Genomic DNA, 13,820 nt, shown 5'->3' on the forward strand with positions numbered 1-13,820 from the left:
GCATCTCATCTCATCTTAATGAACTTTTAATGAACGAGTTGAGAGAAAAATCCTGTATATAACTCTTTTGAGAATTGAGGAATTCGAACCGAAAGTATAATACAGGGTCGTATTAGGTAGTAGTGCCCCCTACAATTCAAATATCACATGTCAAAAACCAATTTTCGATGGCAACTTCAGGCGAACTATCAGAGACTTGATAAATGAAACCCTGTGGATGAATATAAATTATAATAGATACCAAATTAGGAAGTGCCATTTGCGAAGTATTTCGTTAGTTCTCAACGTACTCGATCTTAAACCTTGAGATACGCAGTTTAGAAACCTGATCTAACTTTACTTTTTCCACTTTTGATCTATACCAAACGACAATACTTCAATACTAAATTCATAACCACAACTATAACACATCCAGTGGTGATTGCAAAAATTCTCACACCACAGCAATCAAGAACTAAAAAACTGCATTGTAAGTTCGTTTTTTTACAATTACTTTTTTACGGGTTATATTAACCGGTAATTTAGCAAATAAATGCACTGAATACTGACTGCTGTTATCACATCGACATAACTCTATTCGCCTATTTTAGCATATGTCATAATTACCCCAGGATTGTTATAAAAAAACCAGAAGGGAATCGCCCTAAACATGCATGGCTTACAGCACCGTCCTTACCGGCAAGGGGGGCGTATGTTTTTTCAACGCTCGTTTTTCGTATACATACACGTCCACGTGTTTTATTTTTTGTGTACCGTTTAAATTAGAGCCACGTGCCATTGCCGCATATGCCGTAAACCGTGTTAAGTTAAAACGAAACTAATTAAGAAATAATATCCCTCTAATTGCGATGCTCGGCGACAATTTGGCGGCGACGGCCCGCCCTCTCTCCATCGATTACCACCAAAGGAACACGCTTGTTTCTGTTTAGAACACTCCCGTAAGGCAGACCACGTCCGGACATTATAAGAAAGCCCATTGAAAAAGATCCATCAACGTCGGAAAGTGTCTAAGACGACTATGGGCCTTCGGGACCGATAGCGGGACTCCCAAGGCCGTTCATGGACCTCTCGTGGTCACTAAACCGTTCGGAGATGATGTTCAACGAACCCGCGGTCGCCGCAGCGTCGCAAAAATTTGCGCAATAACACTCAGTACGCGAAATGTTGCACAACTATTGTTCTCGAAGAATTATTTCGCTGACCACCTTGGAATCCGTCGAGAAGGCAGATTCTCGCAAGTTCTCTTATGAAGGTGGTTTATCTATCTCCTGATTTGGAACCATTTAAATATCAGATGGAAATTTTGGGAAACGGAAAAATTAGGAACCTATTTTGTACATTTCTTCGGAGGTACATTCTAGATTATTATAAAGATTATTATTTCAGTATGTCCGAAATAGCCTAAAATTAATACACGGATTGATTAAAGGCCGTGCTTTTGGATTTTCCGAATCGCTTGCTAATTTGTTTTCTTCATGCTTGCCTAACCGCACTCAGTACGTCCATCTCTATGGTCACATTTCCGATGAATGCATTACTTCCTCAGAAGTTCCTCAAGGCTCAATATTGGTGCCACTGTTATTCAACATTTTCGTTAATGACATTGGTAAAGATCTTGTTGTCAGTTTTTTTATATATGCGGGCGACGTAACATTTCAGAGGATTGTCTTACTTTCCAGCGTAGTTTGGAGCAAATAAACAGTTCTCATGTTAATAAGGTACAGTCAGAAGAATCAAAAAGCTGTGGATTTTATGGAGACTTTAAAAACACAGAAATGGCATCAGTGGCTTGGTGTCTTAGGTACAATTGTCCTATTAAACCTGGAAAAAATACAGAGTAAGTTTCTGAAGCATGTGCGGTATAAATTGGACGGAGCATACCCCCCAAGGCTTTTTGCATATAATATTATTAAATACTTTTGGTTGTGTGCATCCTAGTGATCGCCATGATTACCATTATTTAATGACTTTATTTAAATAAATAAATAATGTTTGCCCCAGTAACTATAATTACTAATTTCAGGCTTTTCCTATTCTCTTGTTTTTTTTTAAGAGTTAATGCTTAGGTTAGACTTTAGGTTAAGTTTCGTAATATCATCATTCCTTGCAATGCATCTGTAACTATTTAATAATTTGTACTACAACTTGTCTGTTAGTAGGGCTTCATGCCAATTAGGTAGATCTCATTAAATAAATTTATTATATTTATTTACAAATTTACAGCTCCGCTTTACGCTTCTGGTTTGGTGCATTCAATTTGAACATGAATTCATATTATCGTCATTGTGATTTCTTGTAATTTTCTATTCCTATTTTCTTATGTACAAAATTAAATTTATTAACAGCTAAGAAAAAATTAGGAAACAATATTTTGAAGAAATTATCAAAAATATTATTTTAAATTCAGATTTTAAATTAAGTTACCATTGACAACATTCCTCACTCCACGAAAAGATGTTTTATGTGGAAATTTTATATAAATCTTTCAATTTAGAGTTTTAAAATGGTGAAAATACAGGAATTTTTAAAGCGATGATGAAAATAAATATCGAGATGGACATTTAATAAGCGCATGGGCGGTCATTTGGAATCTCGTTCTTGACCATTAGCAAGAGTCATTTCATACCAACCAATAACAGGTTTCTGTTTAGACGTGGCATTTTGACGCCAGTATTTTTTCTCAGTATTTTGTGATTTTACAAAAATATGCCCAATGCCAAGACAATTAGTCAAGTGTGTGTGTTTAGAGACAATTGGCATAAAATGCCGATTAATGGATGAAATTTAGAGGCACACGCGGAAGATCATTGACATCTCTAGGAAAATATTATAGCTACCCGAGGAGCAGGAGGAGAATCTGTAAAATCAGTTATACCAATTCTGAATGGCGATTTCCCCCTCGGTTAATTACCAGGCAGTGTATGTTTATAGAGATCTAAACATTAACATGCATATCAACAGCACAGTCCAGTGAGCAATGACGAACCGCTACCCAATAGTTTGACCATAATGACCTATAGATTGTTCACAGCACTCCAACAACTTAATTTTCGTGTTCCTTCTTTTAATGCATAATATGCGCTTCCTTTAACCAACCACCTCTACCAATGGTGGAATGAATAAAATAACATTACAATAAATTCGATGATAACACATGATACCGGAATTAAGCGTGAAATCTGGTGTGCCAGCTCTGTGAAACCCATGAAACTTTCCATTGGATAGAACTCCTTTGGGCATTTTAAGTATCACAGTAGTCAAATTAAAATAAAAAAATAACTAAGTTTATATTAAGTTTTGTTATTGTTCGTTAAGCATTTCTTTGATTGCATTCTATAACTAATTTCAACGAATCCATTAGTATATTAAATAAACTAAATTGGTGGTATTTTTACTGTGAATTAATTTCTTCATTATCGAAATATGTTAAACATGTTTTTTGTATGAAGAACATTTCTTAATTAAAGTTTAAAAACAATTTTTTGTGTTCTATTTAAAATCTTAAAAATAAGGCTAACATATAGTTGTTACTGATCGATGTTCCCGGCGAGACACCATATAGGTGGCGCCATAATTTTAGTCTGGTATATATTAGGAAATCCATAGGGATCCGGTAGCAATACAAGAACCTGCCGATTTTAATTTAAATTTTGATCAGTGAGAAAGATAAATGCTTTAACATAAACATAGGTATTTTGGGCGAATTAAAAATTTAGAAACTAGCATATGGCAACGGAAAAATGGATGTATTTGAAAATGTATGCTTTTCAAAACTATGCAGTGTCTTTTTCTAAAACATGTCTATTAAATTATGTGAGTTTGAGTTGTATGAGTTTTGAACCTTAAGTTAAGGTCATTAAACTGGGCTTTTTTCCTCTCCGGTTCTCTTTCTAATGTGTGTAATATTTGGTAGGGTTGCAAAAAATAGCAAACACTCAAACCAGGTGAACACTATTCGGCACATATACACTTAAAGCAAAAGTTAAAATTAACGCTGTTATAGTGGTGGTTACTATAAAAACCTACAGGTGTGCGGGTTGCCAGGTGTGCAAAGGCGAGATTCTACTGCACCGCGGATGGTCGCTTGTATACCTCGAGTTTTACCGAGTCGATTGACACTGCGAAGGAATCGGAAATGCCTCGAAAAATTCCCGACATGATTTTTAATTCCTAGGAATTGTACACTTCTATGGTATTATCTACCTAAGATAAACGCAGGTCACAAGTTGATCTAATTTCACGACGGGATAACAAATTTACATTAATTGAATGTAAGCTTGTATTTGATTGTACTCGGCTGTATGAATAGTTAGTAGTACACATTAACATTGCTAAACGAAAGTATAACCTACCAGCAGAAAACAACCTTGCAAACAATTATTGGTAAAGAAGTAGAAATAAATTTCAATTGGGAAAAAGTTATCATGGTTGTTTTTCCAATACCCGGTTACAATTTACAGTTTGCAATTAAACTGGTTCCCTTTGCATTGCCCTCGATACAGCCAAAATAGAGTTTCAGACCAATGGAAATGGAAATTTTGTTAATATATAGTGTGGTAATTTAAAAGATTTAGTTTAGCCGACCTTCAACGGATCATGGGGGCAATAAGGGTTTTGATATTCTTGTCCACACGATATTTTCGGAATAAATTTTCATGTTCTATGTACGCTATGTTATTTTTTTTTTCTTGGTCTATAGAACAGAAAGTAAATCCATATGAAAATGCTTTCGATGATGATTTTTGTTTTCTTCACAACCGCACAAGATAGCATAGCTTATTGCAGAATTAATTTCAAAATATTCAGGGTATTTCAAAAAACGCTAATAAAATTTCTAAGAGAATATTAAACAATACCGTTAGTTAGGTTAATCAATATGTGCCTGGAATATCCTCCTCCGGGCTTTGTTTGAGAAAAAACTATGAATGAATAATATTATAAATTAATTGAAAGTTAAATTTTATAAGGAGGAACTGTCAAATTTCATTCGGGTAAAGTGACCCTTCTCAGAAACAATAAACAAAAACAACTTTTAAGAAGCCGTATATAGTGAAGGAGGCATTTTCCCCCAAAAAATAGTCTTAGTATTAGAACACCCAGTATACTTACTTCAAACAACCCTGAGCGTTTTTGATGATGTCATTGATATTTCAAGGCATTTCCAAAATATAATAGAGAGAATCTGGGGCGGTACTTGGCATTACTCCATTACCAATATCTAAATATCTAGCGGGACCCTACTTTGTCACAAAAATAACGCATTGATTTTATATTGGGTATCTATAACATTTTATAAACTAGGCTGATGATGACTCGACTAGTTCGCATTTGGAAGTTTTTTAATAAGTCTCCAATACAATTACTCGTTTTTAAAATAGTGGTGTAACGATACGATGATGAAAAAATGAGGATAATTTTACGTTATTCTTTACTACATAGCGCAAGATACATAAAATAAGTGCTAAATATATTTTTTAAATTTATTTTCAGGTTAGTTTATGTAAAACCATTCCATGCCTATTTAAATTTACAATAAACTTAAACATTACTTTGCAAACATTCAAAATGCAATAAGAAAATTCAAAGAAGAATTAAATGTTGCGGGTAAGTATTTGGTTAGCTTTGGTTAGTCTTTATTATTCTGTTGTCGAGTATAGGAGAGGAGGAAGCATAAACTTGCCGCCAAATAACGCAAATAGAGTCGACAACATTAGATTATGGAAAAATATTTAACGCCTTCCGAATTGAAATTATATGTGGTTTTACAATGAATCTAGTAAATGTTGCCAATCATATTAACGAATCGGGTTCCGAAATCAACTATTATTATATCGAATCTAATATATTTTAAATAAAGCTTTTCTTATACTGTACCTGGCCTATATCATAAGTTTGCATACTCACTACATTACCTGTTGAAAGGTTAAATACAAATTTTAAATAGTGAAATTACTTATTACTAGTTATACCATTTGTTTTTTCTCAATATATATCTACATATTCTTTTCTATTAGTTGAAAATCAATATAGTTAGTTATAATGTTAGGGAATTATTTAGTAGTTCTTCGAGAAGTATATAATAATACAATACCGAGAATTATACGTAGAAGTTATTCTGTTAATAGCAGCCAAATCTCGCGTTATTGATGTACACTTGTATTTATTTTTGTTTCTTATGTATCAATCATGTAATCAATAATTCACCTCAATGTAATTTTGCACACATTTGTGTGGCTACAGGCTACAACTATAAAATTTTAATCAGTGGTAGGTGGATCGAATGTGGTATATATAAAATCAATCGATAACGCCTCGAATAAAACTATACGCCCAACTGGTGTCTAGCGACAGGAAACGCACTCTTACGAGTGAGAAAGAATAAAAACAGTTTTCCACGGTAGGACGCGAATCCATGAAGGGTGAATGGCATCGCCCATGTATCCTCGGCCCGGCAGTTTTTTACTCACAAGTGTTTCCACCCCATAATATGCCTCTCGGCACGAGTGATACCATGCGGGAAGCCCTACGACCTCGCCTATACTTTACCAAAACTAATAATAACGCCGGTTAGGATTACGCCATTTTATTAAAATTCGAAACAGGAATTTTAAATAAATTTGCAGCTGGTTTTGTGTATTTTGTATAAAAGCTTGTGACTTATTATTACCTATATTTAATGTATCATATATGGGCGAAAGGTAACAACTAAATATTCTTAATAATTTTCTTTCATTTTATTACCAACACCTAAGTAAAGGCAATAAGGCATGATTGGAAAAAATCTGTTCATTTTATGTTAAGTAAGAATGATATTAATTCAATGTCTTTGTAAATTTAATTCCAATAAAAAAATATATTTTATAAGAAACCCTTTTCCAATAATATTGCATGTGCCTGAAACCCAAAATAGGACTTCCTAGCCTAAGGACAGCGTTAACAGAAACAAAAAAGGACTTTCCTTACAATTTATAACGATGTCCTCTTTGTTTAAACATTCATAAATTGTTATTTTAAGCATTTTGCATTTTGTATAAAAGCTTGTGACTGACCCGTTTATTATTTTTACTTATTGAAGACAAAAGTTGTTTTAATGCACCTATACTATTACAATATTTTATACAGTTAGGACATAAAAGTCCAGCGTTCCCCTTCTAACTTTTGAACCGTTTGGTATATTGCGATGAAATTTTAGATGGTATCATATGAGACAATTCAATATTTTTTAATTTAGTTAAATTACGACTTGCCACAGTTTCGATATATTTTTTGTGGAATGTGACACATGTGTATAATTAATAACATTTGTTTTATAATAAATTTTTATGAGTTTGTGATGTCCAATTTATCTACACTCAGAAGAGAAAAGTGTTTTAAAATGCAGAAGAAATAATCTTGTCATAAATCAACTCTTTTCGACTATTAAACTTATCAAAATATAACATTTTAAGTACTTTGAAAATATTTTACTATTGATTTGTTTACAGATTATTACTTTAGTCACTTTAACGATTTTCTTATTACGCATATTTAATGTATCATATATGGGCGAAAGGTAACAACTAAATTTTCTTAATAATTTTCTTTCATTTTATTACCAACACATAAGTAAAGGCAATAAGGCATGATTGGAAAAAATCTTTTCGTCTTATGTAAAGTAAGAGTGATATTTTTAATTCAATGTCTGGCTAAATTTAATTCTAATAAAAAAATACATTTTATAAGAAAACCTTTTCCAATAATATTGCATGTACCTGAAACCCAAAATAGGACTTTCTAGCCTGAGGATAGCGTTAATAGAAACAAAAAAGGACTCTCCTTACCTTAACGATGGCCTCTTTGTTTAAACATTCATAAATTGTTATTTTAAACAATTGAAATACTATTTTGTGGAGCTTATTTTATTATCTGTTAATTATAATTTTAATGGTTTCTTTTTCAATCCAAATGCAGACAATACTTTTGTTTGCCTTATTGACTTATAAAATGAATTAAATAACTTTTTCTTACCAGTTCTAATATATTTTGAATTTTGTGACAAAAGTGCGACTGACACGATTATTATACATTTGTGTTTGATTTCTTTATAGTATTGTATGAATATTTTAAAAATTAATAAGTACAGGGTGATCAAAAACAAAGTATTAATAAAAGACTTTGCATAAGGTAGTAGAAAAAGAAAAAATAAAGCGTTTTTCCATTGTAAAATTACTATGATTCTTTATTAGTCTTATAAATCATACCCGGTAATTAAGTTACTACCAAAAAAATTGCTAAAATTTGAATTATTTCTAAAAATGGAATGGCAATTTCATGAAAGATATCCAGAAACTATAAGAAAAAATGGTACACGAATAATTGACCAACTAATAAAGCAAATTTAAAATATTTGGATCTCGCTTATTATTTTGATTTTTTTCCATTAGATTTTATTATATTTTACATTAACTGTCAAACATTGGTTGCCAAATTAAAAGGGAGCCAAAGTAGTGAAGCTTCTATATTGGTTTCAGTTACCTGTTTTTCATGAAAAATCTAATCAACGGAGAGTTTCTATTTCAAAAAAATTAATTTTCATGCAAAAACATCACCAAATATATAACAAAGTTTTTGTATTTCTTGTCTTCAAAACTCTTTTGATATTTTTACTGGTTTTGAGATAAGACCTCATGCCATAATAAATGAGCGATCCTGTACATTAAACGCTAATCTTGGACGCTACGAATCAAAGTTCATAAGGCTCTATGCGCAGTCATATTGAATTAACTGTACAGGGAGTAAACCTACCGGTTTAACATCACGGTCGCCTGTTCAGCGTACCGTGGTACCTACCTCTACAAGGCGGTAAGTATGTTAAGTAAACCAAGTTTTCGTCGATGTACTTATAACATTCAATCTCCCACAAAATACCTACAGCGTGTATTAGTCGTGACTAGTAGTAAATAATTCGTTTAGCCAAAAATTCGTAAAACCCGCTTGGTATTATTATAATGTGGGTAGTCATTTTGTAGGTTAGTTTTGAAATAAATAATTGACAAAACATTACTTCATGTTAGTTTACATACTGAGAATTCACATGTTCACGCTATATGGGCGTACCAAAATTAAGAGATTGGTTAATTTAGCAAAGTCGAGAGCAAAGCACTAGTATTTTTCACGGTGAATGCAGCAAAACAATTGATATTCACTTCCGAATAAATCTATGAACTCAAATTGTGATCAAACCATTATGACATAAAACTCGATCTTAAAATAGATTAAATGTTCAGAGACGTCGCCATTTTATTCAATACGTTTTGGGAAATTTTTTAATTCACATTTTGTAGACTGTCCCGACATACGCCACCAATATAAATATTTTAATAATAGGGTTTATTTTTGATTTTAGTACAATACTGCATGGAAAAGTGACACTTAATTTGGCACACTTGTATAGGACTCGTAATATTGTAACCAAAATACGTGACTTTAAAAGTTTTTAAAAATAAAAATTACTTTCACACAATGCAGGTTGTCCCAAATGTACTAAATTCGAGAGTAAAATTATCATACAACCTGTGTAAATGGAACCACCTGTACATTATTGTATTTTCCCGTCTTTTTTAATAAAACTCGGTCTCAACTTGAAGGTTTCCTAAATTATTTCGATTCTGATATCTAACCTAATAATAGCGTTTCAAGTGATTATAACTTGACACAGAATACACGGAAGTGTGATTTTAGATGACAAACGTTGGGTGCATGTCATATAACTTGATCGAAATGTCATCGCGAATGTGTATTTTTTCTGTAAAGACCGTTTATTAGATGACTAGCAAGTTTATCAAGATAAGCGTTTTTATCAAGATATGAGACTATAGAAACTATAAACAATTAACTTCGCAACTACCGCTACTGGAATATACAGAATATTCTCTATTACAGAGAACAGTTTTACAAAACATCTGACAAGCAATACTAACAGCATTTAATAAATTTTAGAATTGATCTGATACAGGCAATTGCGCTTAAATACATGTTCTTAGCTCAGAACTATTACTGACAACATTATTTGAGGATTATATGTATGAAGGTTTTTAAAATTCGTATTTAAAAGCTAGTGATTAATGCGAATAAGCTCCTTTGAGTTTAGCTACATGGTTTTTCTCTTGCTTTAACTTGTAACTTTAAGGATAAACCTAAATCTATTAGAAATGTATATTTTTGACCTTAAAACATAAAAATCTCTTACCTAATGTGGAGGGAATTCAGTTTAAAAAAATATTAGTTATTTTTTGCATTTGCTTAATATCTATAATAGAAGTAATCCTTGTTCAACCCTATGGCGTAGCAGTTAACCCTGCACAGTTAGGAAAACATGTTGCCTTAATCAGAGCACAATTTTATAGTTATTATCATTAACTAAAACAAAATTTCGATCTCAAAACAAATAAATGATTTAGTTTGTTTGCGCTTTAAAAGTTCATGCGCAAAATTCGACCTTCACAATTAGAAGTAAATTCTTTCCTCTACGTTAAGGAATTCCAAGAACCCTTACTTAAAATATAATTATCCAGTAACAGAAGACGATGGGTATTCCCGGGAATTGTCACACAGGGATCGAGATATAATGTATAACGGTTACAATATAACCTTCAAGTTATCATATATAAAATTTCTTTTGCAGATACTTATTTGGGATGAACTCGAATAAGTATTGATGGAAATGGTGTATACTGCCAGTAATAAAAGGCCCGACCAGGTAGCACCAAAACTTTTTCATAGCTCCTTTACCTACCTTTCTTTTCGGAGGTTGTAAGAATGGAATCTCCTTCGACCCGCATATATTCTGTTTTCATTGGGTTATCGCCCGAAGTGGTGAGCACTTTAGTCCTTTTTAAAGCTTTGGTCATGTTTGAATCGTGTTCCGTTGAATCGCCATCGAAAAATCCGCTTTCTTTAGTTTTCTTGTGACAACGCATTTTCCCTAATTAATCCTCCTCACAGGAACAATCTCACACCACGGCAACTAGTTGCATAGTTCACGATAAAACACTTTTCCACGAGCGCTAACAAGGGAAATTAAATCGAAATTCCAGATGTAAAGAACAGTACTTCGAAAGTAGGTCGTCAAAGAACTGTTAAAATTCAGTTTATAACCGTTTCGTCACTTGGTTTTTTCTGACCCACTTTAAAATACACTTTGCTTTCGACGAAGACACGACCAGAGTGCGACGTTCAAGTTAAAGAACCAATTATTATCACCGAATTTAAATGTCAACAACGTCTATGTTTTGGATTGAATATAGGTTAGGTCGAATCATCCGTTACACATCCACCTAAGATCACAGATTATTAAGTCACTGTATCCATAACTTCGGGTCGCACGTTTGTCAAAAATGAGGTAGATTTTGCACAGAAAAACTTAAAACTTGTGTACAAAAATAAATATTTAACAAAAACACCCGCATAGTTTTCTCCACGCCTAATCATTTGTGACTGAACGACGGTTCACCGATTGTCGTCCATGCTCCTTGAGTCCCCCACCACCAACTAATGTCCGTCTGTCTCACTTCGACACTATCTAGATTGTATTCCACGAAAGCTTTTAAAGTGGAAGGTTTTTGTACTAGCTGCAATTATCTTTATGATAACAGATTTATTTGTATGCTGACTGATTTATAAATATTTTGGATTATATTTTTCAAAAGCGTAAAAAATGCGAGCTTTACGGTGCATCCAATTACTGTTTAGGTAGGACGGAAATTAGTCAATATAATAATTAAATCATTTTTTTGAGCGAATTGTTACTAACAGACGCATAGAAAGGGAACAGAAGAGATACTACATACGGCCAACAAGACATTGGACATTATCGAATCAATATGCAACACAGTATACCAGCGGGAGACCAATGTTTACTTTGTTTCGCTTTTATCCCATAGATGGCGGGCGAATAACAGTGGAACCGAGAGTAATATGCAATAAAACAGAATTTATTAACTGTTATTTCGAATTGGCTAATAATTGACTAATACTGAGCAATTAAAAGTTTTTCATTCTTTTGCTGAATGCATAAAATATATATTGCCCTCTCTCTCTCATCCGCGCATTTTTCTATTTATAATTTTTAAATTATAATAATACCTATATAAATTATTTTTTCACCGATTCCTTGCAAAAATCAAATTGAAAATATTGAATGACTACATGATTTTAAACACGGCTAAAGTCTCGGCTGCACCTTAAGGGAATCAATTTTGTACAATAGAATCGAAGGCTTGCAAAATTAGGACAAGCAATCGGAGACACATTTAGGAATGGGCCATTCGACTCTCACTATTGGCATCTGGGAAACAGTAGTTTTTTTCTTCTTTTGTACTTTCGGAAATATGTCTTTAAAACTGAAATTTGCTGTTTTTGATTTTAATCTATACCAATTTATTATAAAATTTAGAAGAAATGTAAAAATTAGAACTTTTAAAACAAACTGTATTAAATGGAATATTTCTAATCAGTCACAATGACTTTTTAATAGCTTGTAGATTTGTCTATGAAAATATCAATTTTATTTATACATTATTTACTATTATTATTGATATATTTATAATAGTTATGAACTTTCACTTGGTGCGATTTGTAAACCGGAAAAAGTAGTAAGCTTTGAAAATAAAAATCTGTAGATTTTAGTCTTGCTTTGCTTTGCTTTGCTAAATATTTGTAATATGTATAGACCAAGAATTTTTAAATTTTTCTCCAATTTTGCAATTATATTAACGATAATGTCATGAAACTAAAAGAACATTTTTGTGGCATTAAGCGTTTAAGAAAATCATAAATTAGATAATGTAATTAATGCAATTAAATGATCAAATCTCTCCGGTTTAAATTTCGACTTTCGTAGTACTATAGACAAAAAAGATCAGATGTATACATGGCTTTATAGAATACGTCACAGTTAGTTATTAGATTAGATTAAGAATACTAAAACGATAATTTAATAATAAATAAAATTCGTAAATTCTTTACTAATTCTGAATCGATGTTGACAAATTGTGGCTTATTATTTATTTAATTAATCATTTTTGAATTGATTATTATATTACTTACTCTGGAAATCCTTCTCCATTTCCATTTTGGCCTAAGCTACAGTGTACTTAGGTAAATATATCTCTAAACTGTCACAAAAAAAAGACACAGTTGGCGTCAGACACACCACAACCCAGTTAATTTTTTAATCATTTATTTCAAAGTTACGGTTTAGTTTTGCTTAGTTTATACTCTGATAATATTTCAGCTGTCAAAACGGGAAGTCAAGGATATTCTATTACGGCCAAAATTATTGAAATTTATCCAAACGTGTGACAGATTCTTACCTACTAGAGACAGTTAAAAAAAATTAATATATCGCAAACCTGCCGTAATATATTGAAAAGACAATTCAGAGGTGCAAAAATTTAATATGGCGTCTTTAAGAAAAATTAGAGCTGATTAGTTTTATAAAAACGAAACGCTGTAAGTAGGAAGGAAGTCGTTGTGACCCGACAGGTTGGTACATTTGAACTACTCCAGCCGCCAACTTCAGGTCGGCCGATAAGTATTTATTCTGTTTTATCGGCCAGGCCAGACAGCCAAAGAAGTTGGTGCATTTGAACTTCTCCTGGCGTCAACTTCAAGCAGGTCGTTAATCATTTAATTAATAATAAATAATTTGTTTTTTAGTTTGTAAATAAATTTTGATGAACCATTTTGTATTATAACCATTTCTTTTATATGTCATAAGTTCTAAATTCAACATTCGCTAAGGCAAAATAATTATCAAGCGCATATGTATTTTTCGCCGA

General features: G+C 32.4%; 1 protein-coding gene across 2 annotated transcripts in view; it reads right to left on the reverse strand.

Annotated features, from left to right (window-relative positions):
* Positions 1-13,820, reverse strand: part of LOC132697800 (ribosomal protein S6 kinase alpha-5-like) — a 126,058-nt gene that overhangs the window by 90,753 nt on the left and 21,485 nt on the right. Inside the window, exon 1 of one of the 2 annotated variants that reach the window (XM_060663455.1) lies at positions 10,775-11,494. The exons of the other annotated variant lie outside the window; for it this stretch is intronic. Coding sequence (XP_060519438.1) covers positions 10,775-10,958 — 184 coding nt within the window. The 5' untranslated portion in view covers positions 10,959-11,494. Of the gene's footprint in view, positions 1-10,774; positions 11,495-13,820 lie in introns of those variants that run through there. 2 annotated transcript variants of the gene reach the window in all.

This window comes from Cylas formicarius, unplaced genomic scaffold, assembly GCF_029955315.1.
Source record: "Cylas formicarius isolate icCylForm1 unplaced genomic scaffold, icCylForm1.1 PGA_scaffold_2__14_contigs__length_35257938, whole genome shotgun sequence".
Taxonomy (NCBI): Eukaryota; Metazoa; Arthropoda; class Insecta; order Coleoptera; family Brentidae; genus Cylas; species Cylas formicarius.